This window comes from Chionomys nivalis, chromosome 1 (assembly GCF_950005125.1).
Source record: "Chionomys nivalis chromosome 1, mChiNiv1.1, whole genome shotgun sequence".
Classification (NCBI taxonomy): Eukaryota; Metazoa; Chordata; class Mammalia; order Rodentia; family Cricetidae; genus Chionomys; species Chionomys nivalis.
This window is the reverse complement of record NC_080086.1, coordinates 68,422,057-68,443,729: the sequence shown is the minus strand read 5'-3', so window position 1 is coordinate 68,443,729 and position 21,673 is coordinate 68,422,057. Positions and strand designations below refer to the sequence as shown.

Genomic DNA, 21,673 nt, shown 5'->3' with positions numbered 1-21,673 from the left:
CAAAAACTAGATTTTTAAAAATAATTTCCAGTTTTTATCAAGCTTTTATTATAAAATAGGCACTGTGTGAGGCAGTGTACAAGAATAATCCCATTTTCAAAGGCTTTATTTCTACTTTTAACTATTTTGTAGTGCATATGCCCTTGAATGTTAACTATCTCGTGCCCTTGAGTGCCGTGCCTGTGGCAATCAGAAGAAGGTGTCAGATGCTGTGGAACTGGAGTTACAGACAATTGTGAGCTGCCATGTGCTCTGGAACTGAACTCATGTCCTTGGAGAGAGCAGTTCACCCTCTGAACCACTAAGCCATTTCTCCAGTCCCTGGGTAATCCTATTAGGGTCTCACAAGTTCCCACTCTGAGAGTAGATGAATCACCTCTACTCTGTAGATACATAAGATGAAACTTGACTTGTTCATAAAATCATCCAGCTCAGAAAACTTGCAAAACGGGTGTAAAAATCCAGTACTCTCATCTCAGGCAGACAGTACACAAAGATCCAAGCAGAATCTGCAGAGCCCCTGATGCTAGCATTCGGTCCGTAGTCACTGGATACTGCGTTCAAGCTTTGCGAGTGCCGGGCGGTGGTGGCGCATGCCTTTAATCCCAGCACTCGGGAGGCAGAGGCAGGTGGATCTCTGTGAGTTTGAGACCAGCCTGGTCTACAGGAGCTAGTTCCAGGACAGGCTCCAAAACCACAGAGAAACCCTGTCTCGAAAAACAAAACAAAAAAAAAGCTTTGCGGGTGCACTCGCCTGACTCTTCCCTCCAGCATGGACCTGACGCTTGACAAAAAGGGACCTGAGAGGAGAAGGATTTGCTCTGGGAAGACATGGTAATGAAGGAATAACAGAGTGTGCTTCTGATACTTCTCCTATGGAGCATAAGCTAGCCTCAAACTTCAGATGGTTCCTCTGAATTCTCAGCAGACCTGGGACCCAAGAAAGACTTGGATCTATGTTTTCAATCACTAGAGCCTAGGCACCTCAGGTCTGAAACACAGGAAAGCCCCCAGGAGTATTTGATGAATGGGTGCAGAAATGAGCAATGCAAACCCTGACAATTAACTGCTAGGCTACTCCCCACAACAATTTGCTAAGCATCTCTTGCCAAGATATTTGTGTGTTGTGTTGTTTCTGTGTAAATCATTAAATATTTGAGGGTTACGCAGTGGCTATTTCAACCATTTACCTCTGACAGAAAGGTCTCTAAGCCTGTGTAGAGCCTGGAGAAGAAAGGGGAGGTTGGTGAAGCAGCTATATTAGGCAAAACAACAAGTGATGGATTCTTCAGGGGCATGCTGGGAAAGAATATCAGCTACCACCTGTGCAGACGTACCCATTGTGTAGCAAAGCCTGCTTGAGACTCTGCTGGGCATGGGAGTGTGGGTGTTGTGTGGACTCCTTGCCCTCCTGGTCTGGTGCAGTTCTCTTTTTCAGTTATGAGAAAAGAGGATCTAACTAAGAGTTCTCTCCAGATCACATAGAAAATTAGGAGGGACAGAACAGCAAAGGTGTAACCATGTCCGAATCTACGCTTGGAGAGAAAGCTTGGCTGTTTATAGTTCTGCTCCTTGGCAGTCATGGCTCTCTCTCAGTCTGTCACTCTTGTCAGGGGGACCATCATCTTTTGGGCAGTACTGGGGCTTGAACCCAGTGCCTCCCACATGCTAAGCAAAGGCCTTACTGTTGAACTACACCCCACTTTTCTTTTTCATATTTAATTTGAGACAAGGTCTCACTAAGTAGCCCAGAATGACCTTGAATGTACACTCTGTATAGTTCAGGCAGGTTTTGAACTTGTGATCCCCTTGCCCTGACCTACTGACTATCCGGAGTTACAAACCTATGTTGTCACATACATCAGGGGTTATTCCTTGACAGAAAGGACTGTCTCTTAAATAATAGGTGACTGGTCCTACAGCCCGCCAGTATGAAAGGAAGGTTGGCTAGAAGAACGAGAGGTTAGTAAGGCCACACCTGGGGCCACCATCGGTCCTGCTTTGTCTGGAACTAAGCGTTTCTCTGATGGAAGACTAAAAGCTTTGAAGCCAGGAAGAAGCTCAGGCAAACCAAGACTAATTAGTCCCAACTTACGCTACACACCTAGACACCCTTCAATCCTGTTAGTCCCAATTGCTTTATTCCATGCAAAAGAAGGTAACCTTCCTGCTCACATACAGCTCCACACTGGGCTGTGTGTGACGGGTTAAAGCTGACAGTCTTCTCATCGGCTCACAGTTTGAGGGTACAGTCTGCCATGATGGGGAGGACCCAGCAGGAGTTTGAGGTGTGTCGGGAAGCAGAGAGAGATGGATGCTGGTGCTCAGATCATTTTTTCCTGTTTGTTAAGTCTGGGGGTGGGGCTAGAGAGCTGGCTCAGTGGTTAAGAGTGCTTACTGCTCTTGGAGAGGACCTGAATTCGGTTCCCAGCACCCACATCAAGTGGCTCACAACTGCCTGGAACTCCAGCTCCAGGGATTCCAACAGTCATAGGTGTCTCTGCTCGTGTGCACGGCCACACAGAGACACACGCATACACATAATGAAACAACATAAACTTTTAAATTGTGCAGTCTAAGGGGTGGGATGACACCGCCTATATTTAGGGGTAGTCCTTCCACCTCAGTTAACCCTCTCAGGACGTGGCCTCACAGTCACACCCAGAGAATGTCTCCTAGGTGGGTCTCCATCTTGTCCAATATCAACCATTACAGCAATCTACAGCCCAAAGCCTGAACCTTCTCCGGGGAAAAAGAAAGAAAAAAAACTGTTCTCAAGGTTCATCTCCAAATGGCCAGAATGAATGAAATATTTTTTTTATTCTTACTTCAAAAGAAAAATCTACATCACATTGTGTTTTATGTCAGGGAGTTCCTCAGAGGCTGTTTTTCAAAAAATCCCTATTTCCCTAGGCTGGTGACATCTCAACACATCTAGAAGAGACATGGACTTCAGGTCCAGTTTGCCTGGAGAATCAGCGTCATGCTGCAGCGTCACGCTGCATGGTCACGGAGTCTGAGCTCTGCCTCCCCCACAGTCCCGGGCCCACCCAGCCGCTCCAGCTGGATGCCTGTGTCTAAAAATCAGACTTAATGGGGTTCTTGCTGAAGGCTGGAGTCTCGGGGATGAAAATGACAGGAATGCACAGTGTCAGTTTGTTCCTTTGCAACAAGTTAGGACAGCACCAGTCAACAATCGTGTGGGTGGCTTCTCATCCTGCAAAATAAGCTCGGTGTTCCTCGGGCGCTCTGCCGGAACACCAGGGTGCAGATGTGCCAGCCGTGAAAATTTGTTAATAATACTGCCCTTTCAAGTTGTAAAAAACAAAAACAAAAGATGACTTGTGTCGAGGTTCGGGGGGTGGGGCCAGAGCACATCCTTGGGTATCATTGCTCAGGCACTACTGACCTTTGAGCACGGTCTCTCACCAAGCAGGCTGGGCTGACTGGCCAGCAAACCTGGTTGTCGCTTCTGTGTCTGTCTCCCCGGCACTGGGATTGCAAGTGCACACCACCATGTGTGTCTTTTTTACATAAATTCTGAGGAAGTTCAAGCTCAGGTCCTCTTTACAAACTCAGCCACCTCCTTGGCCCCCACCCAGTGATTATTAGTAAACGTTTAAGGGGGCGGGTTTAGTCTCAGCCACTGCGCATGCCCATGACTCTGTGGTCTGTTTTGGGTGTGTTGAAGGCTCGACAGATGTCTTAGTGTTTATTTCAGGGGTTAAGATCAAATGATAAATTTCAGCGATCAGTTTTTTTCCTCCCATCATGGATTCCAGGAAGGAAATCAGGTCATCAGCTTTGGTCAGTAAGCAGTTTTACCTACAGAGACGTTCACTGGCCCCAAATCATGTCCTTGGAAGCATGACTGTGCCCCAGGGACTATGCACAAAGACAGTTAAGACTTCTGGGATCAAACCCTGGAACCAGTCCCCAAGCTGGGAGAACATCTCATAAATAGTCTTTGGGGAGATGTCCCAGCAGCTAGCAGACGCGGTTCTTTTTTGAACTGCAGTAGGGGTCACTAGTGAATCTGTCTCTAAGGAGGAGTTTGGATGCTGCCTTAAATCAGAAACCATCGGGACCTGCTCCGTCTCTTGTGGACAAAGGCTGTGCTCCCAGAGCCTTGTCAGAGGTTAAGATTTCAACATATGCGGAGCAGTGTTGGTGTACTCCTATAATCCCAGCACTCGGAGTTAGAAGCTGGCAAATCTCTGTGAGTTCGAGGCCGGCCTGGTCTACAAAAGTGAGTTCCAGGACAGGCAGGTCTGCAACACAGAGAAACGCTGTCTTGGAAAAAATATTTTTTTTTTAAATTTCAGCATATGAATTCGAGGAGACATATAGTAAGGACTCCAGGCCTGGAGAGAGAGTTCAGTTGGTAAAGTGCTTGCCTTGCAAACAGGGGGCCTGAGTTGGATACCACAGAACTCAGAGAGGGAAAAAAGCAAGATGATGAACTCATAATAATCCCAGCTCTGGGGAGATAGTTGGGTTTCAGATCCCTTGGACCAGGAGTTACATACGATTGTGAGCTGCCGGGCATGGGTGCTGAGAACCCAACTCTCAGTCCCCTCCCTGAGGCCTTCATATCCATAGCTACTCTCCTTGAACTCTGCACTGCTCCATGCGATGCACAGACTTTCTGTCTCCGCTGTGTGGATCAGCTGACCTCATCTTTCAGCAATCGAGGCTCCTCTTTCTTCTTTCTTTTCTTTTTTCTTGGTTTTTTTTTTTTTCAGACAAAGGAAGTGGTACAAAAAGTGGTCCAGAAAATGAATTGGACAACGTGAGAAGGCAGGGGACAAAAATTCTGTCAACAGCACATATTAGGCCTGTTTGTTTTCTCACCTCCAGCTCCCAGCAGACTTCAGGTTGATTAACGCCATCCTCTGGGTTAATTCTGCAACACAGATCAGCCGCATTGCTCAGCTCGCTCGGGGAAACGACAGACAAGCAGCCTGTGTGGCTCATGGCATAGCGGTCTACTTATGCTGAGAAGCTGTGGCTGAGGCATAGAGAGCAGGCTGTTTATCTTTCCCACATATTTCAGACAACTGACAGCCCTTCTGGGTTCAGGACTCAAGACAGGCCAGAGCTACGGAAATACAAGAAGGAACTCACACATGAACTGGAATCTACTTGGCCACGTTCCAAGTCACCCGTCTTGGTGAAATTCTATTTTGAAACTCTTTTTTTTTTAACTGTGCTACTTTTATATAAATTATCTGTCATTATTATTGAGTGTAGCAGACAATATTTGCCTTTCATATCTTTACTCATTCTCGGGAAAGTGTGGTTTCTCTGACAGGAGTGGCATGGTTCTTCTCAGTGCATCTCAGCAGAAAGAAAATGGGATGAGAAAACGACACTTCTGATTTCTATTCCCATCCCAGTCCTGAACTGCTTAAACAAGGCAATTGCCTCCCCTGCCCCTTAATTTTTCAATATAAAAGAGGGTGTGCAGTAGCTGCCTCTCCCCTGCATCCCCAGGGGTAATGAGGTGAAGTGGAGTCAACTTCCCACACCCCTGAAATGAAATCACTGCACATAAAGCCTGTTGGGTTTTCATTTGGTTTTGGTTTGGTTTGAAATGATCTTGTCAGACAAGATCTTCTGTAGCTCAGGCTTGCCTGGAAATTGTAATGTAGCCGAGGATGGCACTGAACCCCTCATTCTCCCGCCTCCACTCTTCAAGGGCTGGAATGGCAGATGTGCTCCAATGGCTGGCACTGATGGAGTGAGATTTCTGCATTCCCCACACCCTGGAGGTCACTTCCATCATATCACAGCAGACCAAAGATCTTCAGGAGAAAGACCCCTGTCCATGTGACACCTTTGTTATTCTGCAGTTTCTCTTGTAGAGAGAAAACTTTCCCCAGGCACAGCAATAAGGTTGAGGACATTGCATCAGAGCCAGGATTCCGGGCACTCGGTTAGACCAAGGGACATACACTGTCATTAGTCACAGGTTAAATAAACAGAGCTATTTCAATTGTTTTAAGTGTTTTCTCTTGCCCCTGGGAATACCAGGAGTGTTAAATAGCAGCCAGCACACACATTTATGGCTTAACTCATTTATGTGAGGAAATATTAATTGCTATCCATTGGCACCGGTTGAAGTAGTCTCCAAGCAATGCCCTACTCCAAATAGCCATGTTTGGGCTGAGAAGATAATCCAGTTGGCATGTGGTGTTCGGTGAATGCAAGCACATAAAATCTATTTACTTTATTGCTCAGCTGCACACAGGCAGGAAGAATGGAGTTTGATCCTCAGAACTCATGTAAAAAAGCCCGGTAATCCTGGTGGGTAATCGGTGCTGGAGAGGAAGAGATGGGCTCACTGGCAAGCCAGTCTAGACTAATCAGCAAGCCTTGTCTCATAAAAACAGGGTGGATCAGGTTGGAGAGATAACTGGGTGGCACTTGTCACTAGGTTTAACAACCTGGGTTCAAAGCCTGGAACCCTCTTATTTAGCTTCTCTAGGATCACGAATTATAGGCTCCCAAAGAAAAACATATAGTTATCCTCCTGGATATTGGAAGTAGACAAGATTGCCAGGCAAAAATTGGGAGCTTGGGGGTGGGGGTGGAGTGGGGGTAAGGGGAGATGGGGAGAGGGAAGTAAGAAGGGGAGGATGGGGAGAGCTTGAAGGAATGGGACGGTTGGGATGGAGGAAGGGTGGATATGGGAGCAGGGAAGCATATATCTTAATTAAAGGAGCCATTTTAGGGTTGGCAAGAGACTTGACTCTAGAGGGGTTCCCAGGTGTCCAAGGAGATGTCCCCAGCTTGTTCCTTGGGCAGCTGAGGAGAGGGAACCTGAAATGGCCCTATCCTATAGCTATACTGATGAATATCTTGCGTATCACCATAGAACCTTCATCTGGCGATGGATGAAGCTAGAGACAGAGACCCACATTGGAGCACTGGACTGAGCTCCCAAGGTCCAAATGAGGAGCAGAAGGAGGGAGAACATGAGCAAGGAAGTCAGGACCCTGAGGGGTGTGCCCACCCACTGAGACGGTGGGGATGATCTAATGGGAGCTCACCAAGGCCAGCTGGACTGGGACTGATGGAGCATGTGATCAAACTGGACTCTCTGAATGTGGCTGACAATGAGGGCTGACTGAGAAGCCAAGGACAATGGCACTGGGTTTTGATTTTACTGCACGTACTGGCTTTGTGGGAGCCTAGTCTGTTTGGATGCTCACTTTCCTATACCTGGATGGAAGGGGGAGGACCTTGGACTTCCCACAGGGCAGGGCACCCTGCCACACCGACTGGAGAGGGAGGGGGAGGGGAAGTAGGGGGAGGGGAAAGAAAATGGGAGGAGGGAAGGGGGTGAAAATTTTTAATAAAAAAAAAGGCCTGGAACCCACAAGACAGACAGAGAGAGTCACCTCCAGCAAGTTGTCCTCTGAGCTGTATGCGTTCTCAAAGTCAATAAATAAACGTAATTTTTAAATTAAAAATAAGGTGGGGATAGACAGATGGCTCAGCAGTTAAGAGCAGTCTGCTTTTATAAAGGGTCTGAGTTTGGCTCCCAACATCCAACTGGGAGCTCACAGCTGTCTGTAATAACATCTCCAGAGGATCCAGTGCCTTCCTTTGGCCTCCACAGGCTCCAGACACACAGATGTGCACATACATATATGCAGACAAACACTTAGACACATATAAAATAAAAAATCTTTTAAAATAGCATAACAAGATAGATCATTCCTGAAGGATTTAGGACTGACATCTGTCTTCTACATGCAAATGTACGTGTACCAGTGCGCGCACACACACACGCACGCACACATGCACACACACACACATACACAGAGATGGGGGAGGAAGGGGGGGGGAGGAGGGGGAGAGGAGAGAGAGAGAGAGAGAGAGAGAGAGAGAGAGAGAGAGAGAGAGAGAGAGAGAGAGAGAGAGAGAACACTCGTTTTCAGTGCCTGGCAGGGTGCAAAACACAAGTTTCATTTCTGCTGTCTAGAACCCAGCCCTCCGCAGTATGCTGCTCATGTTAAATCATAACCACTAAGGCACAAGCATATACCAACCATATCTGTCGCCTGGACACTCTTGCCCAGTAAGAACACACTGCAGTGACTCAACCAACCCAACCTTAGGCAGAGCATCCCCAGCAGCATTCAGACCCTACTAGAGCAACTGAGGGTGGGTGGGGTATAGAACAGAACATTGATGAGCGATTCTCTGATGTTCAAACCCACTGAGGAGCAAACATGCCTCTGATAAAACAGAGCTTTGTTCTGTACAAGGCTGGATTATTCTGAGATCTGCAAAGTTCACGCTATGCAAGGCATAGGTTGAAAACTTCTTTGTGCATGTGGGACGAAGGGTAGGGTGGGTGCGTTAAGCAGGGTGCATCATAGACCCAAGCGCATGAAATTATATTACTTTATTGTCCAGCTACTGAAATGCCAACTGCCCGGGTGCCGACTGCAGGGTGGCACCACCTAGTGGTAGTTGTCTAGCACAGATTCCCAAATCAGTCTGTGCCACCTCTCACCTGGACACGTGTTCCACACCTTCACTTCCACACTTTATGGAGCTGTTGGGTGCATATTTTATCAGAAATTTGGACAGTAAAATCAGGATATGACAGAATAAGGCTGGTTGGATTTTCTCCAAAAATGTAGAGTCGTGCCCACAGGAAATGTTACGCTAGTTGTGTTCTTACTCAAGTCCTTCTTCTAACCACTTCACTTGGGTTTCCCCTCCTATGCCCTTCCCACCATTACTTCCATCCCTGATGCTTTTATCCCCACCAGTCCAATTCCATGTCCCTTTTGCCTCAAATTAGGCTTGTGTCTTATTTTACGTTATCCCAAACCACAGTGAGCTTCACAGTCAAACTGAAAACTTTCTCATCTGTCGTCTTAGAAATATAAAGTTTGTAGAAGCTTTTCATGTTTTACATTTGGTGGCAATCAAGCACTGGCAGGACTGTTAACCACCTGCCTGCCCAGGAGCAAGAGTGCATATGCACAAACGGGCATTCCCAGCCTCCCCACCGTGCACCCACCCCCACGCTGCCCCTAAGCAGACAGAAGGGGGCGTGGTATGCATGGGGGAGCTTGGATCTCTCTTCTGGAGTCTCTGCTGCAATATTTCTCTTTCCAACATTTTAAACTCTGAAGGAAGACCAGGTGGCGCGACAAGAGATGGAGGGCTTTGCCTCTTGTACCTCTTCCACCAAATGCATGTTATCTTCTCTTGACCCTTGACCCCCACTTAGCTACTGCGGCTACCCTGCCTTTCATAGCTAAGACTATTGAGACTGGCGTCTCCAGCCACCATCTGTCTCTGCTTCCTCTCTTCCCATGACTCATCCCACCTGATCCAATCACTGACCTCCTAAATCAGTTTCCCAAAGCCAGACAGGAGGTTCACAACTTCATCCTTCTTCTTCACAAAGATAGACTCCATCTTCCCTGAAGCCTCTCTTACTCTGGGCTTGAACCCCTTAGATGTGGCGTCTTCACTTCTCATGGCCGTCTGTATCATGTCAACATTTTGTGGACCCCTAATCTAATACCAGCCCTCCTGCTCTAGATCCAGACATCTACTGACTTCCCTCAAGGTCAGTTCCCCCACAAGCCTGCTCCTCCTCCCAGCACCAAACTAGGAGTACATGTCTGTGGATATGCACCTTAGTGTAATGATATTTCATTTGTATTTTAATAAGTAAAGCTTGCCTGAAGATCAGAGAATAAAACGGTGGTCATGATCAGCCTTACAGACCAGGCAGTGGTAACACACACCTTTAAGCCCAGTAGCCACACTAGTTTGCTATAGCAGTTGTAGTACACGCCTTTAATCCCAGCCCTAGAGAGGATTATAAAACAGGGGGAGACAGCTCTCAGACACATTCTCATTCTGAGATTCCTGGAGGCAGAATCGCCATTTCAGACTGAGGTAGAGGTAAGAGCCAGTGACAGGTTATTTTTCTTTTCTGACCTGAAGGTCGAACCCCAGTATCTGTCTCTGGGTTTTTATTAGTCGTGCTATACGTTAGCTCCTGTGTAGGCAGACAATGAACAATGCTGCCTAGGGCTTTGATTGAGTGACTATGTAAAACTTCACTCTCTACTGCTTCACGATAGAAAGCCAGGTCAGTTATATTTTCAGAAGCCAAGTCTCCAGATCTCCCTCCTAGCCACGTCATCTACAAAGTCCCTTCCTTCCTACCCATCCATCCAGTTTCTACATGAGTGGTCCGCAACCTGTGAGTGTTGACCCTTTTGGTTGGCATATCAGATATTACATTATGATTACATTATGATTCATAGAGTGACAAAATTACAGTTATGAAGGGGCAATGAAATAATTTTATGGTTGTGGCTGGGAGCATCACCACATGAGGGACTGTACAAAAGGACCATGGCATTAGGAAGGTTGAGAACCACTGCCCTACATCCGGTCATTCCCACTTCTGCTAGATCACTGCAGAGCATCCGAAAGACTGGTTCTTCTAGCCTCGTCCGACTCCACCAAAGTTCTACCATGTCCTGATCCAGTTAATCCCCTGTAAGAAGCAGTTTTATGGTTTCCCATTAGAATCAATTAGGAATTCTCTAACCTGTCACAAATTGTGCCTCATGATCTGGCCTTCTGTCTAGCTAAGACCCACAATGATGCTCTGCAGACAAAGGACCCAAGTCCCATTCAGTGTGGTGTATTGGTGAAGTACCCCCTTCATGCCTTGACCCTGCCTAAGTGCCTTCACACTCACTGTTTTCCATATACAAGGTCCCCTTGCTGTTCTGGGCCTGTCTGCCTGTCACTTCTGTCTATTCAAACCAGCAGCTCCTCTTCTGGGAAGCTCCCCTGCCCAGTGGGATGGAGGACTCTGCAACTGTCTCACCCTCCATAGACTTAGTAAAAAAATCACCATCTATCTAAGGCTGTTGCTAAATGCTTCTCTATTAATATAATTTACATTGTATCCATACTTACAAAGAACTTCTCATACTATGCAGTGTTTACATTGCCATGGATCCCCAGTGTGCAGTAAGAGAACCGTGTGCTTCCAACCTGAACTGGCACATGAATCTAAAGTGCACATTCCGGAAGGTGATATCTGCAGGGCTTCAGCTCTGACAAGCTCCCAGGAGTGGTTGGTGTAGCGGATGTAGTGAGCAGAGAGTGATGGAGGTGGTCAAGGCAATGAGCAGCAAGTGATGGGGCTAGACAAGGGAGTGCTGGATGATGCCTGCAGTGGGGTGGATACTGAAAGGCAGCTAACAGGCTGCATGGAATTAGGATCACATGCATGACCGCCAGTCATTCTTTAGCAGCTGAAAACTGCCTTATAAGTACAGAAAGTCAATGCATCAGCCTACAAAGCAGAGCTATCTCCATAGAGTGAGGATGAAGAGCACAGATACACACCTGCTTGGCCTCCTTCATAGGCTCCCGGTCTGACTTCAGGGCACCTAGAGTCCTCCTAGGGGCTTATGAAGACAACGAGATGCTATTTGATTAAACACATCAGCACTGATTTCAAACGTTGAGATTAATCCAGAAGTTGACATTGTTGATGCCTTGATCAGCAGAATGGCTTGTGCTGGTAAAATATAAGGAAACCTGGGTTCGTGTACATTAAGGAGAATGGGAATCTGTGGAATCTGAGGGCCACATGGTCTCCATTTGGCAAGCTCACCCTGTATAACATGTGTCAAGCCTCCTTGGCTTCTTAAAGATGTTAACTAGATGGCACAAAACCAGAAACATGGGTACACCCCCTTTTGAAAGTTGCCATATGTGTGTCTGAAATACAGTAACAATCAAAGTGCTGCCCACTTGCGCCTACACAGCCCAGTGCACGCCTCCACAATCAGACAAGCAGTTCCCTCTGATGCTGCCTGTTGCCCCTAAGCACTCTTCTTTCTCTGGCTCAATCTTTAGAGCATTTCCAACCCCAGATCTCTTTTCTCAAGGCAGATATTACTTCTGAGAGTTCATAAAGCATTGCCTGAAAGGAAAAAAGGAAATATCAAGATGAAAAGCCAGAACAGGTGTGGAGCTATACAAAACAAGATTACTCGAGTTAATTGACCAGCATTCTAAAAGAATGGTCTTGGAACACACATGCACATGCATGCATGCATATACACACATATACATATATATACACATTGACTAACTCTACTTAACCACAGAATATGGTTAAAATGTCTTCAAACACATGTCACAGTGAAATCTATTTATTTTTATGTTTTATACTGATGGGATTTTATTCATTTTAATTACACTCATTGGGAAGTTTTGAGAACCAGATAGTATTTGGACAGGTTTTTTTGTTGTTGGTTTTGTTTGTTTGCTTGCTTGCTTGCTTGCTTGTTTTTTACAGTTTCTGTGTAATAGGAGTCTATCTGAGCAAGATTCAGAAATGTGTTTAAACTTTGACCTCATCTAGGCATTAACTGTGCTTTTTCCAAATGAATGGAGCAAAAAAAAAAATTCTGAGTGAGGTAACCCAGACCCAGAGAGACAACAAGGTACTCACTCATAAGTGGATATTAGACATAAAGCAAAGGATAACCAGCCTACAATCCACAACCCCATAGAAGCTAGGTAACAAGGAGAGCCCTAAGAGATACATACATGGATTCCCCTTGGGAGGGGAAAATAGACAAGACCTCCTGAGAAAATTGGGAGCTTTGTGGAGGAAATGGAAGGAGAGGGAGAGGAGAGAAGGGGAGGGAGGATGAGAATAAGATGGAACAGGATGCTTGAGATGGGGGAGGGTCAGGGAAAGAAAGCAAGGAAAGAGATGCCTTGAGTGAGGAAGCCATTGTGGGCTAGCAAGAAACCTGACACTATGGAAATTCCCAGGAATCCACAGGATGATCCTAGCTAAGACCCTAAGCAATAATGGAGAAGGTGCCTGAACTGGCCTTCCCCTAATCAGATTGATGACTACCTTAATTGTCATAGAACATTCATCCAGCAACTGATGGAAGCAGATGCAAAGAACCTCAGCTAAGCACTGGACCAAGCTTCCAGAGAGGGAAGAGTGATAATATGAGCAAAGGGGTCAAGACCATGATGGGGATCCCCACCAAAACAGCTGACTCAAGATAGTGGGAGCTCAATAATACCAGACTGACTGCAGGGGAACCCACATAGAGCCAAACTAGGCCCTCTCAATGTGGGTGACAGTTGCATGGTTTGGGCAGTCTGTGGGGCCATTGCCTGTTGGAAGGGGCAGGGACTCCTTGTTTGTCCTGGATGCTTAGCCCCAAAATAATCACACAGAAACTGTATTAATTTAATCACTGCTTGACCCATTAGCTCTAGCTTCTTATTGGCTAACTCTTACATATTAATTTAATCCATTTCTATTAATCTGTGTATCACCATGTGGCTGTGGCTTACCGGCTAAAGTTCCCAGCGTCTTTCTCTGGTGGCTCCATGGCTTCTCCCTTTCTTCCTCCACATACTCAGCTTAGTTTTCCCCACCTAGATAAATTCTGCCCTGCTATAGGTCCAAAGCAGTTTCTTTATTCATTAATGGTAGTCTCAGCATACAGAGCGAAATCCCACATCACCTCCCCTTTTCTGTTTAAACAAAAAGGAAGGTTTTAACTTTAACATAGTAAAATTACATATAAAAAACAGTTATTAAGCAAGAATTACAGTTACAATATTTATATCTACTTCCTATCTATTCTTCAACTCCATCAAAGACTCCAGAAGGTTATAATATTAAATAAGCAGAAAGTGCATTATAAGCTACTTCCAGAACTCTAGAATTGACAGAGACATCTTACTCCCTATACAGTCATCCAAAGTTCTTCTGTACCATTGGGGCATCCATCTTCAGCCTACAGGCTCATGGTATCCACAAACATTTCCATGAAGCAGGAAATTTCAAAAACAGTTCCACCTATATCAGCAGTTTGTCAGACACTTTCTTCTGTGTCCTGAAGAATGTCTGTCAGACTCTTTCATAAAGCAGAAACCCAGAAGGACCATCTCACCTTTAGGCAAGTTCAACAGTCATTTCTCTGTGGGTCCTACATGTCCAGTTAAGCAGTCCAGGCAAGAGCAGTTTCTTGCCCAAATGTGATGTAGGTGGGCCTTCTGTCTATGTGTTACTTTCATTGGTTAATAAAGAGACTGCCTTGGCCTTTTGATAGGGCAGAAAATTAGGTGGGTGGAGTAGACAACAGAATTCTGGGAAGAAGGGAAGTGAAGCAGATGCCATGGAGCCAGCCGCCAGGTCAGACATGCTGAATCTTCCCGGTAAGACACCACCTGGTGATGCTACACAGATTAATAGAAATGGGTTAATCAAGATGTGAGAGTTAGCCAGTAAGAAGTTAGAGCTAATGGGTCAGGTGGTGTTTAAATGAATACAATTTGTATGTTGTTATTTCAGGTGTAAAGCTAGCTGTGCGGGAGCCAGGTGGGATGAAAAGCAGGCCTGCTCGCCTCATCACTACACAAATGGCTAGCATATTCCATAAGGAGCCTCTTCAATGCCTATCTTCCTCTTGAAGTAATTGGTGCTGCCAGGAGCAGATGAGTCTCATTGTCCTGAAAAGTACTAAGTTATTAAAACATTTTAAATGTCATATTCTGTAGTCTTTGAAAGGTTTGAAGAATACCTCCCTATCTGAAATATATCTCTGTACATCTAGAAAGTTTAACATGACTACAAGCTTGACTATTATAGACCCCTCTCTATTTACCTATATATCTTAATTATACATATTTTTAAATGAGCTGCACAATCACAATACCTTAATCAAGAGCAGAAATATATACACTTAGTATAACAAAATTGACTTTAAATTTATATCAATAAACCAAGATCTTTATCAATGCAAATCTCTATAGTATTTCCCCCTTTAAATGTAAAGAAATGTTTATAAACAATATTTGGGAATATAGGTGTAGTTTTCTCCATACTGCTTCCTGCTGATTGTTGAGCATAGTAATTTTTGGGAGTGTTCATGGTCTTGTTCCATCAAGCCATACCAGTCTAGAAGCAATCCACAAGTTCTCATCCTCTGTAGAAACAAGAAAGAACCTCTTTTCCAAAGCAACATATCCTTAGACCCAAATTTGGAAGTCATGATACCTTTAGAACATATATGCTGATTTAGCTTAGCAGTCCAAACAATGAAATGTCTCTTTGTACTTAGCTCCTTCACAGTCAAAAAATTTAAAGAAAAGACAATAGTATACATAATCCAGACTTTCTGTGTATATTCCATCTTTATGTGGCTTATTCTTTTTTTTTTACTCCTTTTAATCTATGACTATCTGTACTCTGTCTCTTTAAAGACTTTACATTTTTCTTAAACAATTAGCTTCCTTTTATGACTCTCTATACTCTTTTTCTTCTCTCTCCCAAGCCTACATACATTTACCCAACACTGTGACTTGTTTACAGTTCTTTTTCATCTGGATTCATCTTTATTGCATATCTGTAATTCTTTACTGTCCAAGGGTGCTTTATAAACTGCTAAGCGCTTCTTAAAACTTAAGCTACCCCATTACTAGGGTATATACAGTATTTCCTGCTTGCCTCACCCAGTCCAGCATGGTGGAGCCACTTGTGCCTCTGAGCTCACACCACCCTACTTTCAGGCACACAGTTGGTCCATGTTGCCATCAAGCAAGCCACAATACGCTGCTCACAAACCCCATCCAAATGCTCTGTCTTCCAAAAAAGCCAGCAGCATGGCCCAGAAAGTTGGCATTTTAAAACAGCATGGCTTTTTTTTTTTTTTTTTTTTTTTTGCTACAGCTGATTTAGGAAAGCCTCTCTTAAAGGAGCTGTGGCATGCCACCAGTAAACAGCAAGAAGTTGTGTCAAACTTTGTAGTTCTGCATCTAGAATTAAGCTCTCTCAGGTTTTTTAGTGGATTTTAGTTTGCCACATTGGTGCCAATTTGTTGGAGAGGGCAGGAACAACTTGTTCTTCCTGGCTGCCTAGTCCCAAAATAACCACACAGAAACTGTATTATTAAATCACTGCTTGGCCCATTAGCTCTAGCTTCTTATTGGCTAACTCTTAATTTAACCCATTTCTATTAATCTGTGTATCACCACGTGGTTGTGACTTACTGGCTAAAGTTCCCAGCATCTGTCTCCAGTGGTTCCATGGCTTCTCTCTGATTCCACCCTTCTTCCTCCCAGAATTCAGCTTAGTTTTCTCTGCCTAGATAAGTTCTGAAAACCATATTATTTGCAAAACTGTTTGGCCAATAGCTTAAGCATATTTCTGGCTAAACTCACATCCTAAACTAACCCATCTCTATTATTCTGTATATTGCCATGTGGCTGTGGCGTACTGGCTAAAGTTCCCAGCATCTGTCTCCAGGGGCTCCATGGCTTCTCTCTGACTCTGCCATTCTTCCTCCCAACATTCAGCTTAGTTTTCCCCACCTAGCTAAATTCTGCCCTGCTATAGATCCAAAGCAGTTTCTTTATTCATTAATGGTAATCTCAACATACACAGGGCAATCCTACATCAATTGCCAGTACCAGGATTTATCCCTAGTGCTTGAACTGGTTTTGTGGAGCCCATTCTCTTTGGAGGGATACCTTGCCCAGCCTAAATATAGGGGGATATAGGAGGAGGACCTTGGTCTTGTCTCAAAGTGATGTGCCAGACTTTATTGACTCCCCATGGGAAGCCTTACTCTCTCTGAGGGGTGGACAGGGATGAGGTGGGGGGAAGGTGTGGGTATAGTGGTATATTGCTTGTAATTCGATGAGTAACTCTTGCCTGAAGACCAAAGGCAAAGCTAACGCCACTAGAGGTCAGGCAATTGTGACACACACCTTTAATCCCAAGATTTGGGAGACAGAGTCAGATGGATCTCTGTGAGTTCAAGGCACACAAAATCAAAGCAGAAATAAATTCAGGTGTTGGTGGCCTATGCCTTTAATTCCAGTACTGAGGACCTGAGTTTAGGTCCCTGCACCTACCCTGGCCAAAGAACCCAACACCCTCATCTGGCCTCCGTGAGCACTGCACTCATGTGCACAGGCATGCACATAGGCACACATGCAAACACATAATTTAAAATAATCACTTTTGAATTTTAAAGAGTACGGTTCAGTGACATTAGAGCATCCTCACTGCTATAACACCCTCATCAGCCCATTTCTAGAATATTTCCATCATCCCAAACAGAACCACTGTGCACACTGAGTATGAATTCCTACTCTGTCCCCCACATACTTACTCTCTACCTACTAATCTACTCCCTGTCTCTGTGGCGCATATGTATTATATGAAGCAGAATTCTTCAGAATTTACCCTTCTATGTCTGCTCACTTATTCCCCTAGCATAGTGTTTGCAGAGTTTACCTGTAAACCAAGATACCATCTTCTCTCAGGCTGAATACCACAATTTATTCATCCATTCATCTATTGGCTTGTATTTGTGCTGTTCCCATATCTTGGCTGTTATGAATAATAGTGCATAAATATCTGTTGGTGTTCAGGCTTTCTGTTTCTTGGAGTGTTTGTCTAGAAATGAAACTAATTGACAATCTATCTATTATTCTTCATTATCCCTGTTAGGCAATAGAAAAAATAATGTTCAACCTGACTATAACACTGTGAGTTTATGTGTGTGTTTGTATGTTTTTGTGTACATGTCATGGGCATATGTTCTCATGCACACATACCTGAACACTCATGTGCATACCGGAGGCCAACATCAGGTATCTTTCTCAGTCACCCTATACCTTGTTTTTTGAGACAGGGTCTCTTGCTGAAGCTGGAGCTCACCATTCTAGCTAGACTTTCTGTGTAGTGTGCTCCAAGGGTCTGCCTATCTCCATATCCAAGTATTTGGATTACAGATGGGTACCGCCACACCTGGATTTTTTTCATGTGTCCTGTAGATATGAACTCAAGTCCTCACGGTTGGGAAGCAAGCATCTTACTGACCGAGCCATTTCCCCAGTCCCTGTCATATCTTTTCACCAAAATTGAGCTCATATTGATTGTTATTTCCAAAGAAATAACAACATTCCTTTTTTTGTCCCTTGGAAAAAGAAGGATCAGCCTGGTGTAGTGGTGTATGCATCTAAGGGAACCCAAGGGAGGAAGACAGCACAATTTCAAAGGCCAGGCTACATAGTGAGACCCTGTATCAGAGAAAAAAGAGAGGGGCAAGAAGGGTGAGAGAAAAAGGCTGTGACTATTATCTCTATGAATTAGCTACTTCTGTAAGCACAGGCTCCTCTGATCAAAAAGACCCCAGATACCAAAGGATAAGTTATATAAGGGGAAATGAATTTAACACATGCTCTAATGAAGTCATTCAATTACAAATACCCATGGAGTCCCAACAGGGACTCATCAGTCTTGTGAATTCAAAGCCTAAAATAGAAGTTCCCCCTCCCCACCATCTATTACAATAAATTAGGGAATTTTCTATATTATACTCTCCTCCTCCCACACCCAGGCTAATTGAATGAACACCTTCAGTCACTGGACATTAAAAGCTCTCACAGCGACTCTTCTATGCACTTGAGGCTAAGAACCACTGGTGGAGGGCAATGTTTTTCAATTTCTGAACCAGGAACAGCAGTATCTCCTGGGAATTTGCTATAAGTTTGCACAGGGGAGACAACTCAGTGTGTAAAATTCTACGAAACGATGGGGACCTGAATTTAGATTCCCAGGAACCATTCAAAGAGGCCAGTGAGGTGGGTCACACCTGTGATCTCAGAAATGAGAGGCAGATACAAGACAATCCCTGGAGTTTGCTAGAACCACCCCACCCCCCCAGTCTAACCAATCAGTGAGTTCCGTGTTGAGTGAGAGACCCTACCTCCAAAAATAAGGTAGAGAGTCATAGAATAAGATAATCAATGTCAACCTGTGACCTGCACGTGCAGATGCCTGGGCACACACACCCTTACCACATAATAACTTACATATACACATGCACACACACAAATATGTAAAATAAATATCAAGTTTCCTAGGGGATTCTGAAATCAACTGTAATACATGGATCCAAAGAAAGAAACATTTATTGGACAACAGTATCTTTCCATGCATCCTTCACTAGACAGGTCCAGAGAGCACCCCAAGGCAATAACCTGTCAAGGCACAACCAGAGTGTTTGTTCATTTGTATGATTATTAATCAGTCCACAGGAAGCAGAGATTTTCTTTTAAGAAGGGACCATGGGGGAGTCTTGGAATATTCTCTGGTTCTGTCCATCCCTGTTATCTCTAAATACTCTGTTTGTAAGCACAGTCACCACAGCAACCTGAAGGAAGGACTGAAAGAAAATCGGGCACACAGCACACTGTCACTGCTGTGGTGGCTCTAGGAGGAAGTGGCTACCCAGGGGACCTTGAGAGCCCCAGGAGCCAGGATCAGCGTGCCTGTACACAATGGATGTGCTACCACTCTGCCTGGCCAATTCTGCAGCTCAGGGCTCAGGACTCCTCAGGTATTTTCAAATTGTTGATTTCCATATTCAGAGAAGGCTGGTGATGTGGCAGAGCTGCTGAGATTGACAAGGACATGCCTGAGAGCACGTGGAGTGCTGTGGAGGAGAGACGGAGTGTCAACGTGGGTTCCCTGTGGAAAAGTGAGAGCTTAGCACTGGCTGTCAAGAGTGGAAGGAAACAAGTCGCGGGGGCTCTTCCCCAGCTGTAGGAAGTTGACTCTGGGCTGAGAGGGTGCACACCTCTAACTGCAGTCCCAGAGCTCCAGAGGCTGAGGCAGGAAGATCAGGGCCTCCAGGTCATCCCCAAACCTCTACTACTGTTATGGTTTGCATGTGAAATGTCCCCCACAGGCTCGTATGTTTGTACAGTTGGTTCCCAGTGGGTGGAGTTATTTTTGGAAGGCCATGGAACCTTAGGAAATGGAGCCTTGCTGGGAAGAGTGCAATACTAGGAGCTAGCCAGTTTTACAGTCCAGACCCACTTCTTTCCTGTCTCTGCTTCCTGACTATGACGACAGCAAGTGTGGCCAGCTGCCTCTCCTGCTGCCTTGCCTTCCTGCCATGGACTGTAGCCCTTCAGAATGGAAGCCAAAATAAACACTACCTCCACTGTTGCATCTTTTTTGTATGATTTTGTGAGATTTATGCTCACAAAAAAAAAAAGAAAGAAAAGTTATAAACATGGGGAAAGTCTACTAGAAGAATATGAATTTAATTGGGTTGTTCTATCTGGCTTATCACCCATTCATTCTATAAGGATGACATTCCTCTTTTCTTTCTTTTTTTTAAAAGATTTATTTATTTATTATGTATACAACATTCTGCTTCCATGTATGCCTGCATGCCAGAAGAGGGCAACAGATCTCATTACAGATGGTTATGAGCCACCATGTAGTTGCTGGGAATTGAACTCAGGACTTCTGGAAGAGCAGCCAACACTCTTAACCACTGAGCCATCTCTCCAGCCCAACATTCCTCTTTTCATGATGGCCAAACTGAGCAAGGCATCCATTTATGAGTGAATCCATACTGCTGTACTTTGTCTTTCTGTGTCTGGGTTACCTCACTCAGGTTGGTTTTTTTCTAGTTCCATCCATTAGCATGCAAATTTCAAGATATCATTTGTTTTTCACCACTGAGCAATACTCCATTGTGTAAATGTACCACATTTTCTTTATCCGTTTTTCAGTTGAGGGCATCTAGGTTTCCAGGTTCTGGCTATTACGAATAATGCTGCTATAAACATGTTGAGAAAATGTCCTTGTAGTATGGTTGAGCATCCTTTGGGTATATTCCCAAGAGTGGTATTGCTGGGTCTTGAGCCCTCTAGGGTGTTCAACTATCCAGGTTTGGGTTTGGAGCCTGCTATTTCTAAGACTGACTCCTCTGTCTACCTCACAGGTACCACATTTGTGTGACTGTGCTGATCTACTTCCTACCTCTGCTGGTGATTGGCTATGCATACACTGTGGTAGGGATCACACTGTGGGCCAGTGAGATCCCTGGGGATTCCTCCAACCGTTACCATGAGCAAGTGTCTGCCAAACGCAAGGTGAGCAAAGGCCAAGTAGGCATAGACCACCATGGCACTGACAGTAACCGGGGAGAGGGCAGGGAAAAGGGTATACTCCCAAGGCAGAAGCCATAAGGCATCTTTGGACCTCAGGAACAGGAGAGGAAAGCAGGGTCTTTCTTCACACCCACCAGTACATGTACACACTCAGTCATACACATGTGCAAAGTCTCATATATACACATAATCATACACATACAAAACTACTCTTCCACATACATACATTCACATAATACACACCAAAACTCATATACACATATACATCCACATATAGACATTCATATACACACAAACATAAATAGTCATACCCATGCATGTGTACATACAAAAATGCACTCATGTACATATACATATATTCACATACCCTCATGAACATTTACACATACAAATATAGGCATTCATAAACATATACACAAATACTAGGATACATGTGCACACACTCATACACATACACACACATATATAAACATACACATATAGATGCTCAAATACATATGCTCACAAACTTTATACACATATACACTCTCATATGTCCATACAAATACACTCAGTTGCATAAATTCACACATGTATGTCACATGTGTATACACTCATATAGAGACACATATTCAAATGCACACTCATATATATA

General features: G+C 44.6%; 1 protein-coding gene across 1 annotated transcript in view; it reads left to right on the top strand.

Moving 5' to 3' along the window:
* Tacr1 (tachykinin receptor 1) overlaps positions 1-21,673 on the top strand; it is a 180,921-nt gene that overhangs the window by 153,129 nt on the left and 6,119 nt on the right. The window contains exon 3 of the mRNA XM_057775390.1: positions 20,871-21,021. Coding sequence (XP_057631373.1) covers positions 20,871-21,021 — 151 coding nt within the window. The remainder of the gene's footprint in view (positions 1-20,870; positions 21,022-21,673) is intronic.